This window comes from Sinocyclocheilus rhinocerous, unplaced genomic scaffold, assembly GCF_001515625.1.
Source record: "Sinocyclocheilus rhinocerous isolate Xijiao unplaced genomic scaffold, SAMN03320098_v1.1 scaffold604, whole genome shotgun sequence".
NCBI classification, from domain to species: Eukaryota; Metazoa; Chordata; class Actinopteri; order Cypriniformes; family Cyprinidae; genus Sinocyclocheilus; species Sinocyclocheilus rhinocerous.
Genome location: NW_015658518.1, coordinates 1,379,276 through 1,394,793, shown reverse-complemented (window position 1 = coordinate 1,394,793; position 15,518 = coordinate 1,379,276). Strand labels below are relative to the sequence as shown.

At 35.0% G+C, this 15,518-nt stretch overlaps 1 protein-coding gene and 1 pseudogene across 1 annotated transcript in view; both read right to left on the bottom strand.

Annotated features, from left to right (window-relative positions):
* The window catches only part of LOC107722457 (1-phosphatidylinositol 4,5-bisphosphate phosphodiesterase gamma-2-like), an 18,326-nt pseudogene extending 14,436 nt beyond the window's left edge, over positions 1 to 3,890 (bottom strand).
* Positions 3,891 to 4,934: 1,044 nt separating this feature from the next.
* Positions 4,935 to 15,518, bottom strand: part of LOC107722471 (1-phosphatidylinositol 4,5-bisphosphate phosphodiesterase gamma-2-like) — a 25,995-nt gene continuing 15,411 nt past the window's right edge. The window contains exons 20-32 of the mRNA XM_016530827.1: positions 15,197 to 15,377; positions 14,100 to 14,168; positions 13,659 to 13,768; positions 11,118 to 11,208; positions 10,898 to 10,964; positions 10,649 to 10,809; positions 9,213 to 9,315; positions 8,382 to 8,585; positions 7,326 to 7,465; positions 7,086 to 7,197; positions 5,978 to 6,157; positions 5,805 to 5,893; positions 4,935 to 5,675 (exon numbers count right to left, since the gene is read on the bottom strand). Coding sequence (XP_016386313.1) covers positions 5,511 to 5,675; positions 5,805 to 5,893; positions 5,978 to 6,157; positions 7,086 to 7,197; positions 7,326 to 7,465; positions 8,382 to 8,585; positions 9,213 to 9,315; positions 10,649 to 10,809; positions 10,898 to 10,964; positions 11,118 to 11,208; positions 13,659 to 13,768; positions 14,100 to 14,168; positions 15,197 to 15,377 — 1,672 coding nt within the window. The 3' untranslated portion in view covers positions 4,935 to 5,510. The remainder of the gene's footprint in view (positions 5,676 to 5,804; positions 5,894 to 5,977; positions 6,158 to 7,085; positions 7,198 to 7,325; positions 7,466 to 8,381; positions 8,586 to 9,212; positions 9,316 to 10,648; positions 10,810 to 10,897; positions 10,965 to 11,117; positions 11,209 to 13,658; positions 13,769 to 14,099; positions 14,169 to 15,196; positions 15,378 to 15,518) is intronic.

The following is a 15,518-nucleotide window of genomic DNA, read 5'->3' as shown; positions in this document are numbered from 1 at the left end:
TTATTGTGATGTTTTTATCAGCTGTTCGGACTTTCATTCTGACGGCACCCATTCACTGCAGAGGATCTATTGGTAAGCAAGTGATGTAATGCTATTTCTCTAAATCTGTTCTAGAAATAAACTCATCTAAATCTTTGATGGCCTCAGGATGAGTATATTTTCAGCAACTTTTCATTTTTGGGTGAACTATTCCTTTAAGTCAGATCCATCTTTATTTTTCATTCATATTACCCACATACAAATGCAATGTGCTTCACTGTTTACACAAAAATAGTGTGACCAGTATTACGTTAAAAAAATTACAACTTAATTTTCATATATATTGAATTGAAAAAAACAAGTCGGAACTACATCTACGTCTAAACAAAGCCTAAATTCCCCCAATGTGTTACTTAATGGACTTAATTAACATATGATATTAGAAATAAGCATAGAGTTAGGGTGGTTGGTTATGTGAGTAAGATAAGCAGCTGCTTTAATTTTAAACTCTACTTGTGGAAGGTGTGTTTTGTGGATGCCTTAACTGTTTGATCACTCTCTTTTATTTTCAGGTGCTGTTGAAGATAATAAATAGGAAATCATACACTGTGACAAAATACTAACATTTTCAATTATTTAATGAATGTAAAGTTCAAAAGAACAGCATTTATTTGAAATAGAAATCTTTTTTAACATTTTAAATGTATTTACTGTTACTTAGATCAATTTCATGCATTCTTGCTTAACAAAATTTATTAAAAAAAAAAATAGAAATCTTAATGACCCCAAACCTTTGAATGCTGGTATAGCTAACACAGTTGTGTATGCTACTACTAAATACATTTTGTTGCTTTATTGTGAACTTAAAATGTGTTACGTACCTTGTAGACTCAGCGATTTTAAAATAAACTCAGATCCATAGAAGACAGTGAAACAGGTTTTGCTGTCCTGTTGAAGCTCTTTTTCAGATTGGCAAAAGATTATTCGAAATCTACTCCCCCTGCTCTCATTAAATTGTTGGAAATCCTTTAATGTTTCCCACTGGCGAACCTCCTTGAACTCAAAAATGTCCACTACGAATACATAAAAACATATATAGTCAAATACAAAACACTACAGTATATGACTAGTATTCCTTTGAATACATTTCCGTGCTTGCATAGGGCCTAAGCAATTCTTCTGAAAATTGTAGAAACCAAAACACTTTCTTAGACATAGCGTAAAATAACAACACTGCTTTTTTTAAAAAGCATTAATTCCTTTGTTTGATTCAAGTGTCTTTTCCAAGGAAGCAACTTACACAATTCTGACTATCCTGTCATCGGAGCGTATATCAAGGCCACCTGCATGCTCTCTGTAATGACCTGGACGGTGAGTCCCTCTGCTGATACACCATCATTTCAGTCCCCGTCTGCAGATGCTCAATAACCCGTCTCCTCTCATCCTCTATCAGCTCACTGCTGCCCACCATCATTGCATCTGACTCACATGGAGTAAAGAAGCAGAGCTTTTTGCATCAGATTGCTTTTCACTATGTTATGTTTATCAAAACAATTACTGTTAAAAGTCAGATCGTTCATGTGACATGTATTCAGACGCACTTACCTTCCAGTTTCGGTGCGCAAAGCAAACTGAGAAATTACATCTAGTGGTTGTTCTCCAAAGCAGTCTTGAAAAAAATCACATCCTCTGGCATAATCAGCTTTCTTATTTCCTATGATGAAAAGCAAGCATTTCCAGACGACAAAAGAGAAAACTAAATCCCCAAACTGTCTACATGAAAGTTACCCGAGAATTGGTTTAAAGTATAGTCAATACCTGTATTTGTAATGCCACAGGCCTCCAAACCAATATTTGGAACACTGTATCTTCCAAATTCTATGTATAAAAATGCTCTCAAGCAGACATTTAAAATGTTGTAAGACAAACAGTGGCGTGGACATTTTGTTTTAAAACAAGGGGGTGGAGAAAAATAGAAAGAATTTGTGAGAAGTAGTGAATTTTACTGGAAAGAGAGATATCGGGTAAGAGATATATCTGATGCGCAATTTCCTGAACTTAACAGTGGTCACAAAATATGCTTTCTAGGATTTTTGGTTTCTAGCTTTTAAAATCTCCACATTTAATGCCCCTTTGTTGTGTGTTTTTCTTTTTTTTTTTAAGTTTAAGTTTTTTTTAAGTATATTTAAAAATATTTCATTGTTAAAATCAACAAGGTCAGACAAGCTTCTTATATCTTTGCGACACTGTGCACTTTTACCGCCTGTTTTATTATATTTTATATATGGAACACCTGGTTCTTGAGATTTTCTACTTCCTATAATGGCATCGTCCATGGGAAAGTTACTCAGTTGTAGTAAGAATGACCTGAGAAGACAGTTTTATTATTATTGTAACAATATATTGCAGTGTTTTTCTTGTTAATAGGCTGAAAATGTACTCTGTACATTGTACATTTTTCTTAGTAAAAGCTTTATAAGATAATATACAAATAAAAGTACAAAAACAATGTGTCCACATATTTATTTATTTGGTGAGTAGTTGTGTAATTATCAGGATAATGTACAAACAAATGGCAATTATACACAAAAAAAAAAACACATTTATTTTGAGATAATGACTGTCAGACTGTGCATTATCGCTTGCATATCCAACCAAACCTGATAAAACTTCCTCAGCATATTAAAAACAAGATAGAAACCAAATAAATAACGTCTTGTTTGCTATTTAAATTTTTAAGACAATAAGGAAAAGTTTAATACAGCTGCAAATGAAATGTTAAAATCAGATGAGTCGGAACTGTCGGAACTACATCTACGTCTAAACAAAGCCTAAATTCCCCCAATGTGTTACTTAATGGACATATGATATATATGATATTAGAAATAAGCATAGAGTTAGGGTGGTTGGTTATGTGAGTAAGATAAGCAGCTGCTTTAATTTTAAACTCTACTTGTGGAAGGTGTGTTTTGTGGATGCCTTAACTGTTTGATCACTCTCTTTTATTTTCAGGTGCTGTTGAAGATAATAAATAGGAAATCATACACTGTGACAAAATACTAACATTTTCAATTATTTAATGAATGTAAAGTTCAAAAGAACAGCATTTATTTGAAATAGAAATCTTTTTTAACATTTTAAATGTATTTACTGTTACTTAGATCAATTTCATGCATTCTTGCTTAACAAAATTTATTTAAAAAAAAATTTGAAATCTTAATGACCCCAAACCTTTGAATGCTGGTATAGCTAACACAGTTGTGTATGCTACTACTAAATACATTTTGTTGCTTTATTGTGAACTTAAAATGTGTTACGTACCTTGTAGACTCAGCGATTTTAAAATAAACTCAGATCCATAGAAGACAGTGAAACAGGTTTTGCTGTCCTGTTGAAGCTCTTTTTCAGATTGGCAAAAGATTATTCAAAATCTACTCCCCCTGCTCTCATTAAATTGTTGGAAATCCTGTAATGTTTCCCACTGGCGAACCTCCTTGAACTCAAAAATGTCCACTACGAATACATAAAAACATATATAGTCAAATACAAAACACTACAGTATATGACTAGTATTCCTTTGAATACATTTCCGTGCTTGCATAGGGCCTAAGCAATTCTTCTGAAAATTGTAGAAACCAAAACACTTTCTTAGACATAGCGTAAAATAACAACACTGCTTTTTTTAAAAAGCATTAATTCCTTTGTTTGATTCAAGTGTCTTTTCCAAGGAAGCAACTTACACAATTCTGACTATCCTGTCATCGGAGCGTATATCAAGGCCACCTGCATGCTCTCTGTAATGACCTGGACGGTGAGTCCCTCTGCTGATACACCATCATTTCAGTCCCCGTCTGCAGATGCTCAATAACCCGTCTCCTCTCATCCTCTATCAGCTCACTGCTGCCCACCATCATTGCATCTGACTCACATGGAGTAAAGAAGCAGAGCTTTTTGCATCAGATTGCTTTTCACTATGTTATGTTTATCAAAACAATTACTGTTAAAAGTCAGATCGTTCATGTGACATGTATTCAGACGCACTTACCTTCCAGTTTCGGTGCGCAAAGCAAACTGAGAAATTACATCTAGTGGTTGTTCTCCAAAGCAGTCTTGAAAAAAATCACATCCTCTGGCATAATCAGCTTTCTTATTTCCTATGATGAAAAGCAAGCATTTCCAGACGACAAAAGAGAAAACTAAATCCCCAAACTGTCTACATGAAAGTTACCCGAGAATTGGTTTAAAGTATAGTCAATACCTGTATTTGTAATGCCACAGGCCTCCAAACCAATATTTGGAACACTGTATCTTCCAAATTCTATGTATAAAAATGCTCTCAAGCAGACATTTAAAATGTTGTAAGACAAACAGTGGCGTGGACATTTTGTTTTAAAACAAGGGGGTGGAGAAAAATAGAAAGAATTTGTGAGAAGTAGTGAATTTTACTGGAAAGAGAGATATCGGGTAAGAGATATATCTGATGCGCAATTTCCTGAACTTAACAGTGGTCACAAAATATGCTTTCTAGGATTTTTGGTTTCTAGCTTTTAAAATCTCCACATTTAATGCCCCTTTGTTGTGTGTTTTTCTTTTTTTTTTTAAGTTTAAGTTTTTTTTAAGTATATTTAAAAATATTTCATTGTTAAAATCAACAAGGTCAGACAAGCTTCTTATATCTTTGCGACACTGTGCACTTTTACCGCCTGTTTTATTATATTTTATATATGGAACACCTGGTTCTTGAGATTTTCTACTTCCTATAATGGCATCGTCCATGGGAAAGTTACTCAGTTGTAGTAAGAATGACCTGAGAAGACAGTTTTATTATTATTGTAACAATATATTGCAGTGTTTTTCTTGTTAATAGGCTGAAAATGTACTCTGTACATTGTACATTTTTCTTAGTAAAAGCTTTATAAGATAATATACAAATAAAAGTACAAAAACAATGTGTCCACATATTTATTTATTTGGTGAGTAGTTGTGTAATTATCAGGATAATGTACAAACAAATGGCAATTATACACAAAAAAAAAAACACATTTATTTTGAGATAATGACTGTCAGACTGTGCATTATCGCTTGCATATCCAACCAAACCTGATAAAACTTCCTCAGCATATTAAAAACAAGATAGAAACCAAATAAATAACGTCTTGTTTGCTATTTAAATTTTTAAGACAATAAGGAAAAGTTTAATACAGCTGCAAATGAAATGTTAAAATCAGATGAAGACGATAGATGAACAGTTTCACAGTTACAAAAAAAAAAAAATCCTTCATGCGGTTTTCATGCCCTCAATTTAAAGAGTTTTACAACTTCTGGGTTGTAGCTACACTTTCCACAGAGTATTCACCTATGAATATTGCTCAGATTCTCTTTGCAATGAATTCCTGTGTGAGCACAAGAGTGAGATGGCTGCAACTTCCTGTTGGGGCCTGTTAGGGAACCAGTAGTAATAGAGCAGCGGAACCGAGAGGAAGAGACCCTTAAGAACATTAGAACCAGACCGGAAGGGAACTAGACTTTCCTCATGAGTAGAACTTGCTGTTGTTGATTTTTTGCTGTTTATTCATCTTTTTTTCTGAGTACATGAACTGGTTGGAGTGAGTGTCGTAGAGGCAGAACTCGTTGCTTAACTCCGCCTGTTTCTTTTGCAACTGTTTCGAGGAGGAGTAAAGTTCCTCCTGCGCTTTCTGAAGAAACAAGTGAGATATGATAGGGGATTTCCATTAAACTAACACAGTATTCTCAATCAAATAAAATTTTTTCTTAAAATAAATAATTACATCAACAAATTGCCGGTTTCTAAATATGCTTCTTACCTCCACCTGCTGTATATCAACATACACCAGTAGAGATGCCAGCTCTAGGTTTTCACTAAAGCCGTTCTTTAAAGGGACGGATCTGTACCCTATGAAAGCAGCAACTCAGTATTTGTACTTAAATCTGCACAATGTTTCACAAAAATAACTGGCAATGAAGTTGATAGACTTACCTGAGCGAACACCTTTCACAGGGAACGTAGCCTGGGCCAGGAAATTAGGGTCAGAGAACATGTCCTCCTCAAAGACCACAAAGCGCAGAAAGGTGAGGTCTGGTTCATACACGCTGAAAGTAAATGTCTCCGAAGGCTGACAGTTTGGCCCGAGCCATATAGGGTTCAGTCCGTTATCATCTGTGGACACATTTAGTTATTTATTTTTTAAATGAAAAAAAAAAAGAGAAAATGAATACTGGTGCCTCTCAAAAAAATTGGAATTATATATATATATATATATACAGTGTTGGGGAAAGTTACTTTTAAAAGTAATGCATTACAATATTGCGTTACTCCATAAAAAAGTAACTAATTGCGTTACTTAGTTACTTTTTATGGAAACTTTTTATGGGCTTGCTTGTTTGTTTTTAAAATAAAAAAAGTTCTATTTTTGGCATGTTTTTGAATCATCGCTCCGGCCTGACAGGGCATCACAGTATGGTAGGGGCGTAACATTTCCGTCTCACGCTTGAGGTATTCGGCCAATCACAACGCACTGGATATCTGGCCAATCAGAGCACACCTCGCTTTTCAGACTGATGAGCTTTGTAAAAATCGACGCGTTTCAAAAAGGCGGGGCATAGAGGAGAAACAATAATGTACAGTATGTGGAAAATAATGTGTTTTTTTTACTTTAAACCGCATAAACACATTTCATTACACCAAATACACAAAATAATGTTCTTTTTAGCAACGTCATATGACCCCTTTAAGATTATAACATCTGAAAATGAATATAGCCCAGATGTCTTTTTTCTCTTTACTTTTCCCACTTCTTAACAGGGTGTTTTTTTTAAACATTACTTGAGATACAGTAAATGTAAACTGAAATAAAATATAACAAAACATACTTTATTTCAGCTACTTAATTTTTTAGCATTTCTTATTTTCAGTGTGTTTAACCTAATAAAATAACTAAAACTAAACAAAAAATTCATACAAACTACATAGACATATTTAAAACAAAAACTGATATAAATGATAAAAACTTAAAAAATGTTAACTAAAATTAAAATGAAAACGTAATAGTATCTCAGTTATGCTAAAAAAAAATACTGCGTCTTACGGCAAACGATAGTCTTGAATTTGTTGTCCTCTGTTTGGCCACACAGTTCGATCTCCACAAAGGGACTGGCAATGCTTCGTCCTGGTTTGGGAAGATGTCTCGCTCCTATCACCTGAGTATCAGAAAAACCATCAACAATCTTTTCAATTAATTTAATTTAATTTAAAAAAAAACAGTTCTTGTTCAGCTCTCAAACTCAACCTAAATAAATGTTCTGTTTGAATAAAGCTCATGTTTTACCCTAATGGTGATAGTAAATCTGATATTCTTCTTCTCCTGATGAGGGTCATACGAATCGCTGCGCATCGGCTCAGGCTGCAGTACATATCCTGTGCCTCCATTCAGACTGAAGAGGGCGCTGTTCAGCTGCATGTACTTATCTGAGGAGAAACGCAAACACAAAACGATTAATCGCATCCAAAATAAAAGTTTTTGTTTATGTAATATATGTGTGTGTACTGTGTATATTTATCATGTATATATAAATACACACACATGCACATATATATTTAAGAGAAATGTGTTGTTTATATACTAAATATATTTATATATAATATAAATTATATTAATATAAATATATACATGTAAATACAGGTAAATATTTTCAAAATATATACTGTATATGTGTGTATTTACATATACATAATAAATATACACAGTACACACATACATATTATGTAAACAAAAACTTTTATTTTGGATGTGATTAATCGCGATGAATCGTTTGACAGCACTAGTTATTAGACATATGGAATAAATGCTATGCTATTTATTTATTGAACATTTTTCTCTGTAATGTTTTCTTTTCCTTACACTCACAGTTTAAACCCATGTTATTTCCTTTATTACATATTTGTCTTTAAATACTGTCTTATTTTCTTTTTACATTAACATGACATTTTTTATGTTTCTTGCCTCCTTCTAATACTCTACCCCTTTATACAAACTTGTATAAATGTATAATAATTGCATATATGCATTGTGTATTTCTATAAAACATTAACTTTGATTGAGTACATCTCCTCACTTCCTTGTTTACTATTTTGGGTCAAAGGTTGGCAATTTTCCCCTGCTGGTAGATGGTATAATCACACCATTATGTTGCCAAAAAGCATTGAAAGAAATTCATAAGTAGCTGTTTATTTTGACTAAATGAATTTAATGTTAAGTTTATTATGGCCTGTTACATGTCATATACTTCCAGTGCAGTCATAAGTTAGCTAAACAAGCACCACTGAGATAAGTGGGAATGTTAATGGATAGCTTTGTCCATGAGATGTTTAACTTCATACTCACCAGCGGTTTGGAAGTTGAGTGCCACCATGTGGCAGCCGCACATCCACAGAGGATACGGATCATAGTTGGAGGAATCCACCCGCTGGCCCTTTGGGTAGACGCGGCTGAGCGCCTTGCGGTTATACAACATAAACTGAGTCGACTTGTTTCTGGAGGGAATCTTATTTTCTACGAAGGAGCGAACCTCTTTGTAGGTATAATTATCTGATAGGGAAAGACAATCACATTGTTCATTTACAGTTTACTTCATATATGTCATTGTATATATATTTTTCTGTTTTTGACAGAAGTCTCTTATGCTCACCAAGCAAATATTTGACCAAAAATAGGGAAAAACTGTAATATTGTAAAATATGATTAAAATTTAAATTAAAATTGTTTTTAATGTTTTTTTAAATATATATTTTATTTTTGATACATTTTAAATATAATTTAATAATATTTTAATATATTTTAAAATGTAATTTATTCCTATGATAGCAAAGCTGAATTTTTCAGTATCATTAATCCAGTCTTCAGTGTGAGCGATCATTCAGAAATCATTAATGATGTGCTGATTTGGTCAAGAAACTTATTTCTTATTATTGCTGTTCAACAATGTTGAAAACAGTTGTGCTGCTTAATATTTTTGTGCAAGCTGTGTTTTTCCAGGAATCGTTGATGAAAAGAAAGTTCAAAAGAACAGTATTTATTTGAAAAACAAAATTTTTTATGTTTTTACAGTCACTTTTGATCAGTTTAATGCATCCTTGGTGAATAAAAGTATTCATTTCTTTTTTGAATGGTAGTGTATATGTAAATATGTATACATTCATATTTAATGAGCCATACCAAAGCGGTCCTTGTCTTTGCTGCGAGGCTGGCAGTAAACGACCTGTTCAGACATCTCGCTGGCCACCTCGTCCCTGCTCTCAACCTCCCTTTGCTTTTGTTTCTGCAATAGAAATTTATTGTAAACATTTATAAACACCAGCCCAAAATTATACTTGAAATACTTGACTGTATACTTAAAATGGCAATGGTTAAACGTGCTTCTAGGGCTATGCCTAGCATTTAAAGGGGTCATATGATGCGATTTCAAGTTTTCCTTTCTCTTTGGAGTGTTACAAGCTGATTGTGCATAGATAAGATCCCTGAAGTTGCAAAGACTAAAGTCTCAAAACCAAAGAGATATTCTTTATCAAAGTTAAGACTCTGCCACGCCCCCCTAAAACGGCTCATTCTAACACGCCCCCACATATCTACCACACTATATGGAAATATTTGCATAATGCCGCCCAAATGAGCACGCAAAGAAAGAAGGCGTGGTTTCAGTAACCGCAGTTACTGTTGAAGCAGCCATGTCAAGGAGACGCTGTGTGTTTCTAGGCGAAAGCAAAAGCACTTTATTTGGCCTTCCGAAAGTAGATGCATTTAGGAATCTTTAAGATTACTTACAACAGAACAGCAATGCATTTTATGGACGACCGTTTCGTGAACCTAGGAGAGGAGGTAATTCTGACTTTGCTATGACAATCTGGCACTTCTGAATCAGCTACTGTAAGTATGTTTTGCTATTAGTTTAAGTATTTGCTATTGACCGTTCAAATGCAGAGTTTTGCGCATCATGTGTGTGTGCGTGCACGCGCATGTGTGTGTGTGTGAGAGAGAGAGAGAGAGACAGCGTCACATCAAAGTGGAGTCAGCTGTCTTAACCGCGGCTTGTGTACTGCATCATCACTGTGTCTGTCACGCGACTCTGTTCCCCTTTCAGGCTTGAACTGATGGTAAAACTAATGACATTATTTACTGTCTTTACATTTATTTTGAAAGATGAAGCTCGCGATTATGGTAAGGGGCGTTACATTTCCGACGAGTGCTTGCGATGTTCGGCCAATCACAATGCACTGGGTCAGCTGGCCAATCAGAGCAGACTGCGCTTGTCGGAAGGAGGGGCTTTGTAGAAAACGAAGCGTTTGAGAGAGGCGGGGCATAGAGGACCTACAATAATGTACAGTATTTGAAAAATAATGTGTTTTTTGAACAATAAAGCATGTCAACATATTCTGTTACACCAAATACACAAAATAATGATCTTTTAAAAAGCATCATATGACCCCTTTAAACACCCCCTCAATCTGTCTGGCTTCAACTAAACAACTTCAACTATATTTACATGACGAGTGACTCAAAACCTTGTGAGAACTTCCCTGTGTGACAACTAGCCCCAGTTTGCCCTATTCAGGACCAGTAAACAGAGCGTGTGAGTCTAAGCGTGTGAGACAGACCTCAAACTCTCGGTTTTCTTCTCTCTGTGTGATGTCCCAAGCCACCTGATACCACTCGTACAGCTCCTCGGTGGTCTCAGTGGCCAAATCAAACGGCATGTCTTTATTCTCCTTATCCTGCAGCGTCACCACCACAGGCCTGCTGTGTTTGGCTGAACGAACTGGAAATGACGAAAAGAGTGCAAAATACCATTACAAAAACATGTAATGTACAGGTGCCCAGGTGACTCAGAAGATAAATAATCTTACCGACAGTACACTTCGAGATGTCCACTATTCCTTTACATAAGTCACCCAATGGATTTTCCTCATCGCCCTGAAAGAGAACATCTAATCTTAAAGACATTCTATGTTTTGAATATAGATATTCTCTATGTATTTACGCAAATAGAAATGCAAAATAATGTACTTACTAGCACTAAATTACTTATCTGTGATGTCAAATATGCAAATTTGTAATATTCTTTACCTGGCAACCTGCCTCAGATGCATTGGCAACTTCTTCTACATAATTTGAAGGGAAATAGTGCTGCAGTTTTCCACCATAGTCTCCTTTCCACCTGTTGGGATTGGGAATATTAAATGTTGGTTAACATCAAATTTAAGCAATTAAAATCACCCTGTGTTTTTTTAAATACCTGATAGTGTCATAAGAGAGTGAAATGACATGAATAAGACAATCTTTCCTGATAAACATATGTTAATACAGCTATATTCCACAAAGCTACATTAACAGAAAAGTCAACATGGACAACCTACCATGATAATACCATGATTACAGCTATGTTTTATGGACATGAGCCATGGTAAAATTATAGTATTCTTTGACATACACTTCCATTCAGAAATCTAGGGTCAGTGATATTTTTTTGTTACTACTTTTATTCAGCAACAACACATTAAACTGATCAAAAGTGACAGTAAATACATTTTTAAAGTATATTTCAAATAATGTTCTTTTTAACTTTATATTCACCAAAGAAACTTGAAAAATTTATTAAGCAGCACAACTGTTCTCAACATTGATAATAATAAATGTTTCTTGAGCAGCAAATCGTCATATTAGAATGATTTCTGGGGGATCATGTGACACTGAAGATTGGAGTAATGGCTGCTGAAAATTCAGCTTTGCATCACAGGAATAAATTACATTTGAAAATATATTCAAATGGCAAATAGTTATTTCAAATTGTAATAATATCTCACAATATTCCTGTTTTTACTGTATTTTTCTAATCAAACAAATGAACAAAATACTCAAAAAAAAAAAAAAAAACTTACTGACCCCCACCTCCTGAACAGTAGTGTACCTTGGAGTGCTACTGTATGTAAATACTGAGGTAAATTTATATGGTAATCTTCCAGTACCATGGTATTTACCAAATTAGCATAGTATAATCATCTGATACTCTCACTGTACCATGGCACTGCCACAGCTTTTTTTACAAGGCTTATTATCTACAAAATTTGCAAATAATCTCACCATCCGTTTGCCTCCTTGGTCACATTATGGATCAAAGCGCCCTTGTAAAAGGTGAGTTCATCCGGCCGCATGGCCCTGTAGTCATAGAGGGCCATCACTGTGCTATGGGGCTGCAACACAGCAAAATGAATTTAATCTTGCTACAAATCTGCAACAGTATTGAGGCAACCCTCACAAGCCTTCAGCAGTTCACGAAAATAAATTTTCCTTAAAGGGAATTTGTGAATTACGTTCGAGCTAGAAACATGAAGCACATATGGCATACAAACTAAAACCTGACATTGCTCTTTTAGCCAGGCTGCATTTCCTCTTTCGAGTCGATCAGTTTCCTATGTGAGAGAAAGAGATAGCCAGCGCCACCACTTCCTTCCCAGCCCACAGGAGATGACCTCTTGCGCATGCTAACTCGCAAGAGCTGTGTTTGCACTTCAAAGTGCTTACCAGAGACGGCTCTATCTCATTGGCCTCCACGTACTGTTTAGAATCATAAAGTGAAGCAGATATGGTTATCTGAAAAGACATAAAACATTTCTTAGACTTTTCTCCCCTGCACATTAGACTTAAAACAAGCAAAATCTATACATTTAGATTTAGAAAACAGCTATTGTGTTTTTGATCAAATGCAGTCGTGGTTCTCATAAGATGCTTCTTTTAAAATTAGTGGTGTAAAATCAAAATGAAATAAAAAAAATTTAAAATACATTAATCAGACATCATGTTCGAACAATTAAGCAGTTAAGGTCCTTATTTAGGTTAGTCGCTCTTTCAGGCTGTGACACTAGGAAAAATGTACTTTGTGGTGGAAGGATGCATAAACGTGTAATACTAGCCACAGGAAGAGGGCAAAAATACATTAGCATAGCCTCAGGAAGTGAAAGAAATTCTAAATAAAAAGAAAAATAATTATGTTTTAGTATTATATGTCTTACTAAACATTTATATCATACAATGGCACTTTAGTGCATATTATACTTCTGTTAAATCAGAGCCTTTGGCCTGAACTTTGATTGGAAAAAGCAGAAGAGACCAACAGAGCTACTAGAGATGAAAGCATGCAAGTGTAACATGCAAACTGTGACCTTAGCAAAGGAAGAGGTGCACATGCCCTTGTTCACTTTGAAGAGTGTGTACAGATGCTGCACACAAAAGTAATGGCTGCTGAAAATTCAGCTTTGCATCACAGGAATAAATTACATTTGAAAATATATTCAAATGGCAAATAGTTATTTCAAATTGTAATAATATCTCACAATATTCCTGTTTTTACTGTATTTTTCTAATCAAACAAATGAACAAAATACTCAAAAAAAAAAAAAAAAACTTACTGACCCCCACCTCCTGAACAGTAGTGTACCTTGGAGTGCTACTGTATGTAAATACTGAGGTAAATTTATATGGTAATCTTCCAGTACCATGGTATTTACCAAATTAGCATAGTATAATCATCTGATACTCTCACTGTACCATGGCACTGCCACAGCTTTTTTTACAAGGCTTATTATCTACAAAATTTGCAAATAATCTCACCATCCGTTTGCCTCCTTGGTCACATTATGGATCAAAGCGCCCTTGTAAAAGGTGAGTTCATCCGGCCGCATGGCCCTGTAGTCATAGAGGGCCATCACTGTGCTATGGGGCTGCAACACAGCAAAATGAATTTAATCTTGCTACAAATCTGCAACAGTATTGAGGCAACCCTCACAAGCCTTCAGCAGTTCACGAAAATAAATTTTCCTTAAAGGGAATTTGTGAATTACGTTCGAGCTAGAAACATGAAGCACATATGGCATACAAACTAAAACCTGACATTGCTCTTTTAGCCAGGCTGCATTTCCTCTTTCGAGTCGATCAGTTTCCTATGTGAGAGAAAGAGATAGCCAGCGCCACCACTTCCTTCCCAGCCCACAGGAGATGACCTCTTGCGCATGCTAACTCGCAAGAGCTGTGTTTGCACTTCAAAGTGCTTACCAGAGACGGCTCTATCTCATTGGCCTCCACGTACTGTTTAGAATCATAAAGTGAAGCAGATATGGTTATCTGAAAAGAAAGACATAAAACATTTTTTAGACTTTTCTCCCTGCACATTAAACAGTAACCAAGCAAAATCTATACATTTTAAATAATTTGTCTGCTCGGTGAACATTAAGTATTCTATATCAGTGGTTAAGTGGTGACAGTAAAGACATTTATAATGTTACAAAAACCACAGAAATATTAAGGAGCACAACTGTTTTCAACATTCATATGATAAAAGATGCTTCTTGAGCACCAAATCAGAATATCAAAATTTCTGAATTTCTGATTCAAGATTTCTGAAGGATCATGTGACACTGAAGACTGGAGTAATGGCTGCCAAGATTTCAGCTTTTCCATCACAAAAATAAGTAATGTTAAATATATATATATATTAAAATAGAAAACAGTTACTTTAAAATGTATAAATATTTCACAATATGACTGTTTTATAGTTTTTTTTTTAATCAAATACGTTGTCTTTGTGCACATAAGTCACTTTTCAAAATTAGGGGAGTAAAGTGAATTTAGGTTAGTCGCTCTTTCAGGCTGTGACAGCAGGAAAAATGTGCTTTGTGGTGGGAGGATGCATAAACATGTAATACTAGCCACAGGAAGAGGGCAAAAAACATTAGCATAGCCTTGGGAAGTGAAAAAAATTCTAAGTAAAAAGACATTTTTTTTAATATTATATGTCTTACTAAACATTTATACCATACAATGACACTTAAGTGCATATTATACTTCCGCTAAATCAGAACTTTTGGCCTGAACTTTGATTGGAAAAAGGAGAAGAGACCAACAGAGCTACTAGAGATGAAAGCATGCAGTGTAACATGCAAACTGTGGCCTTAGCAAAGGAAGAGGTGTACTTGCCCTTGTTCACTTTGAAGAGTGTATACACATGCTGCACGCAAAGACAAACTGTTGTACAATCATTGCACAGTGTTCAGTACAGCACACAACTGACAACGTTTTAAGTGAACTCTAGAAAACTATCATCTTGCCTGCTCTGCACCAAAATAGATTTATTATGTTGCTTTATTACTTACTGAACTGAAGCGTTCCACCAGATCTGGTGTGACCGGGTAGCGCAGTTTGATCTTCCGATACAGTGGTTTATTTCGGAAATAGTCCACCAATTCCAGCAGGCTCTCAAATTCGCTGGAGGTGCCGAGCACGTACATAGATCCATCTTTGTTTATCCGGCAGTGCTTCACCATCCCTTCACCTCTGTTTCAGCAAAAATAAAAAATAAATCCATGAATTGCAATAATTATTACATTAAATAACAAAAACTGTAAAACACCAACAACAACAACAAAAAATTCTAGAAAATACATAACATATGTATGTATATATGTATATATATAT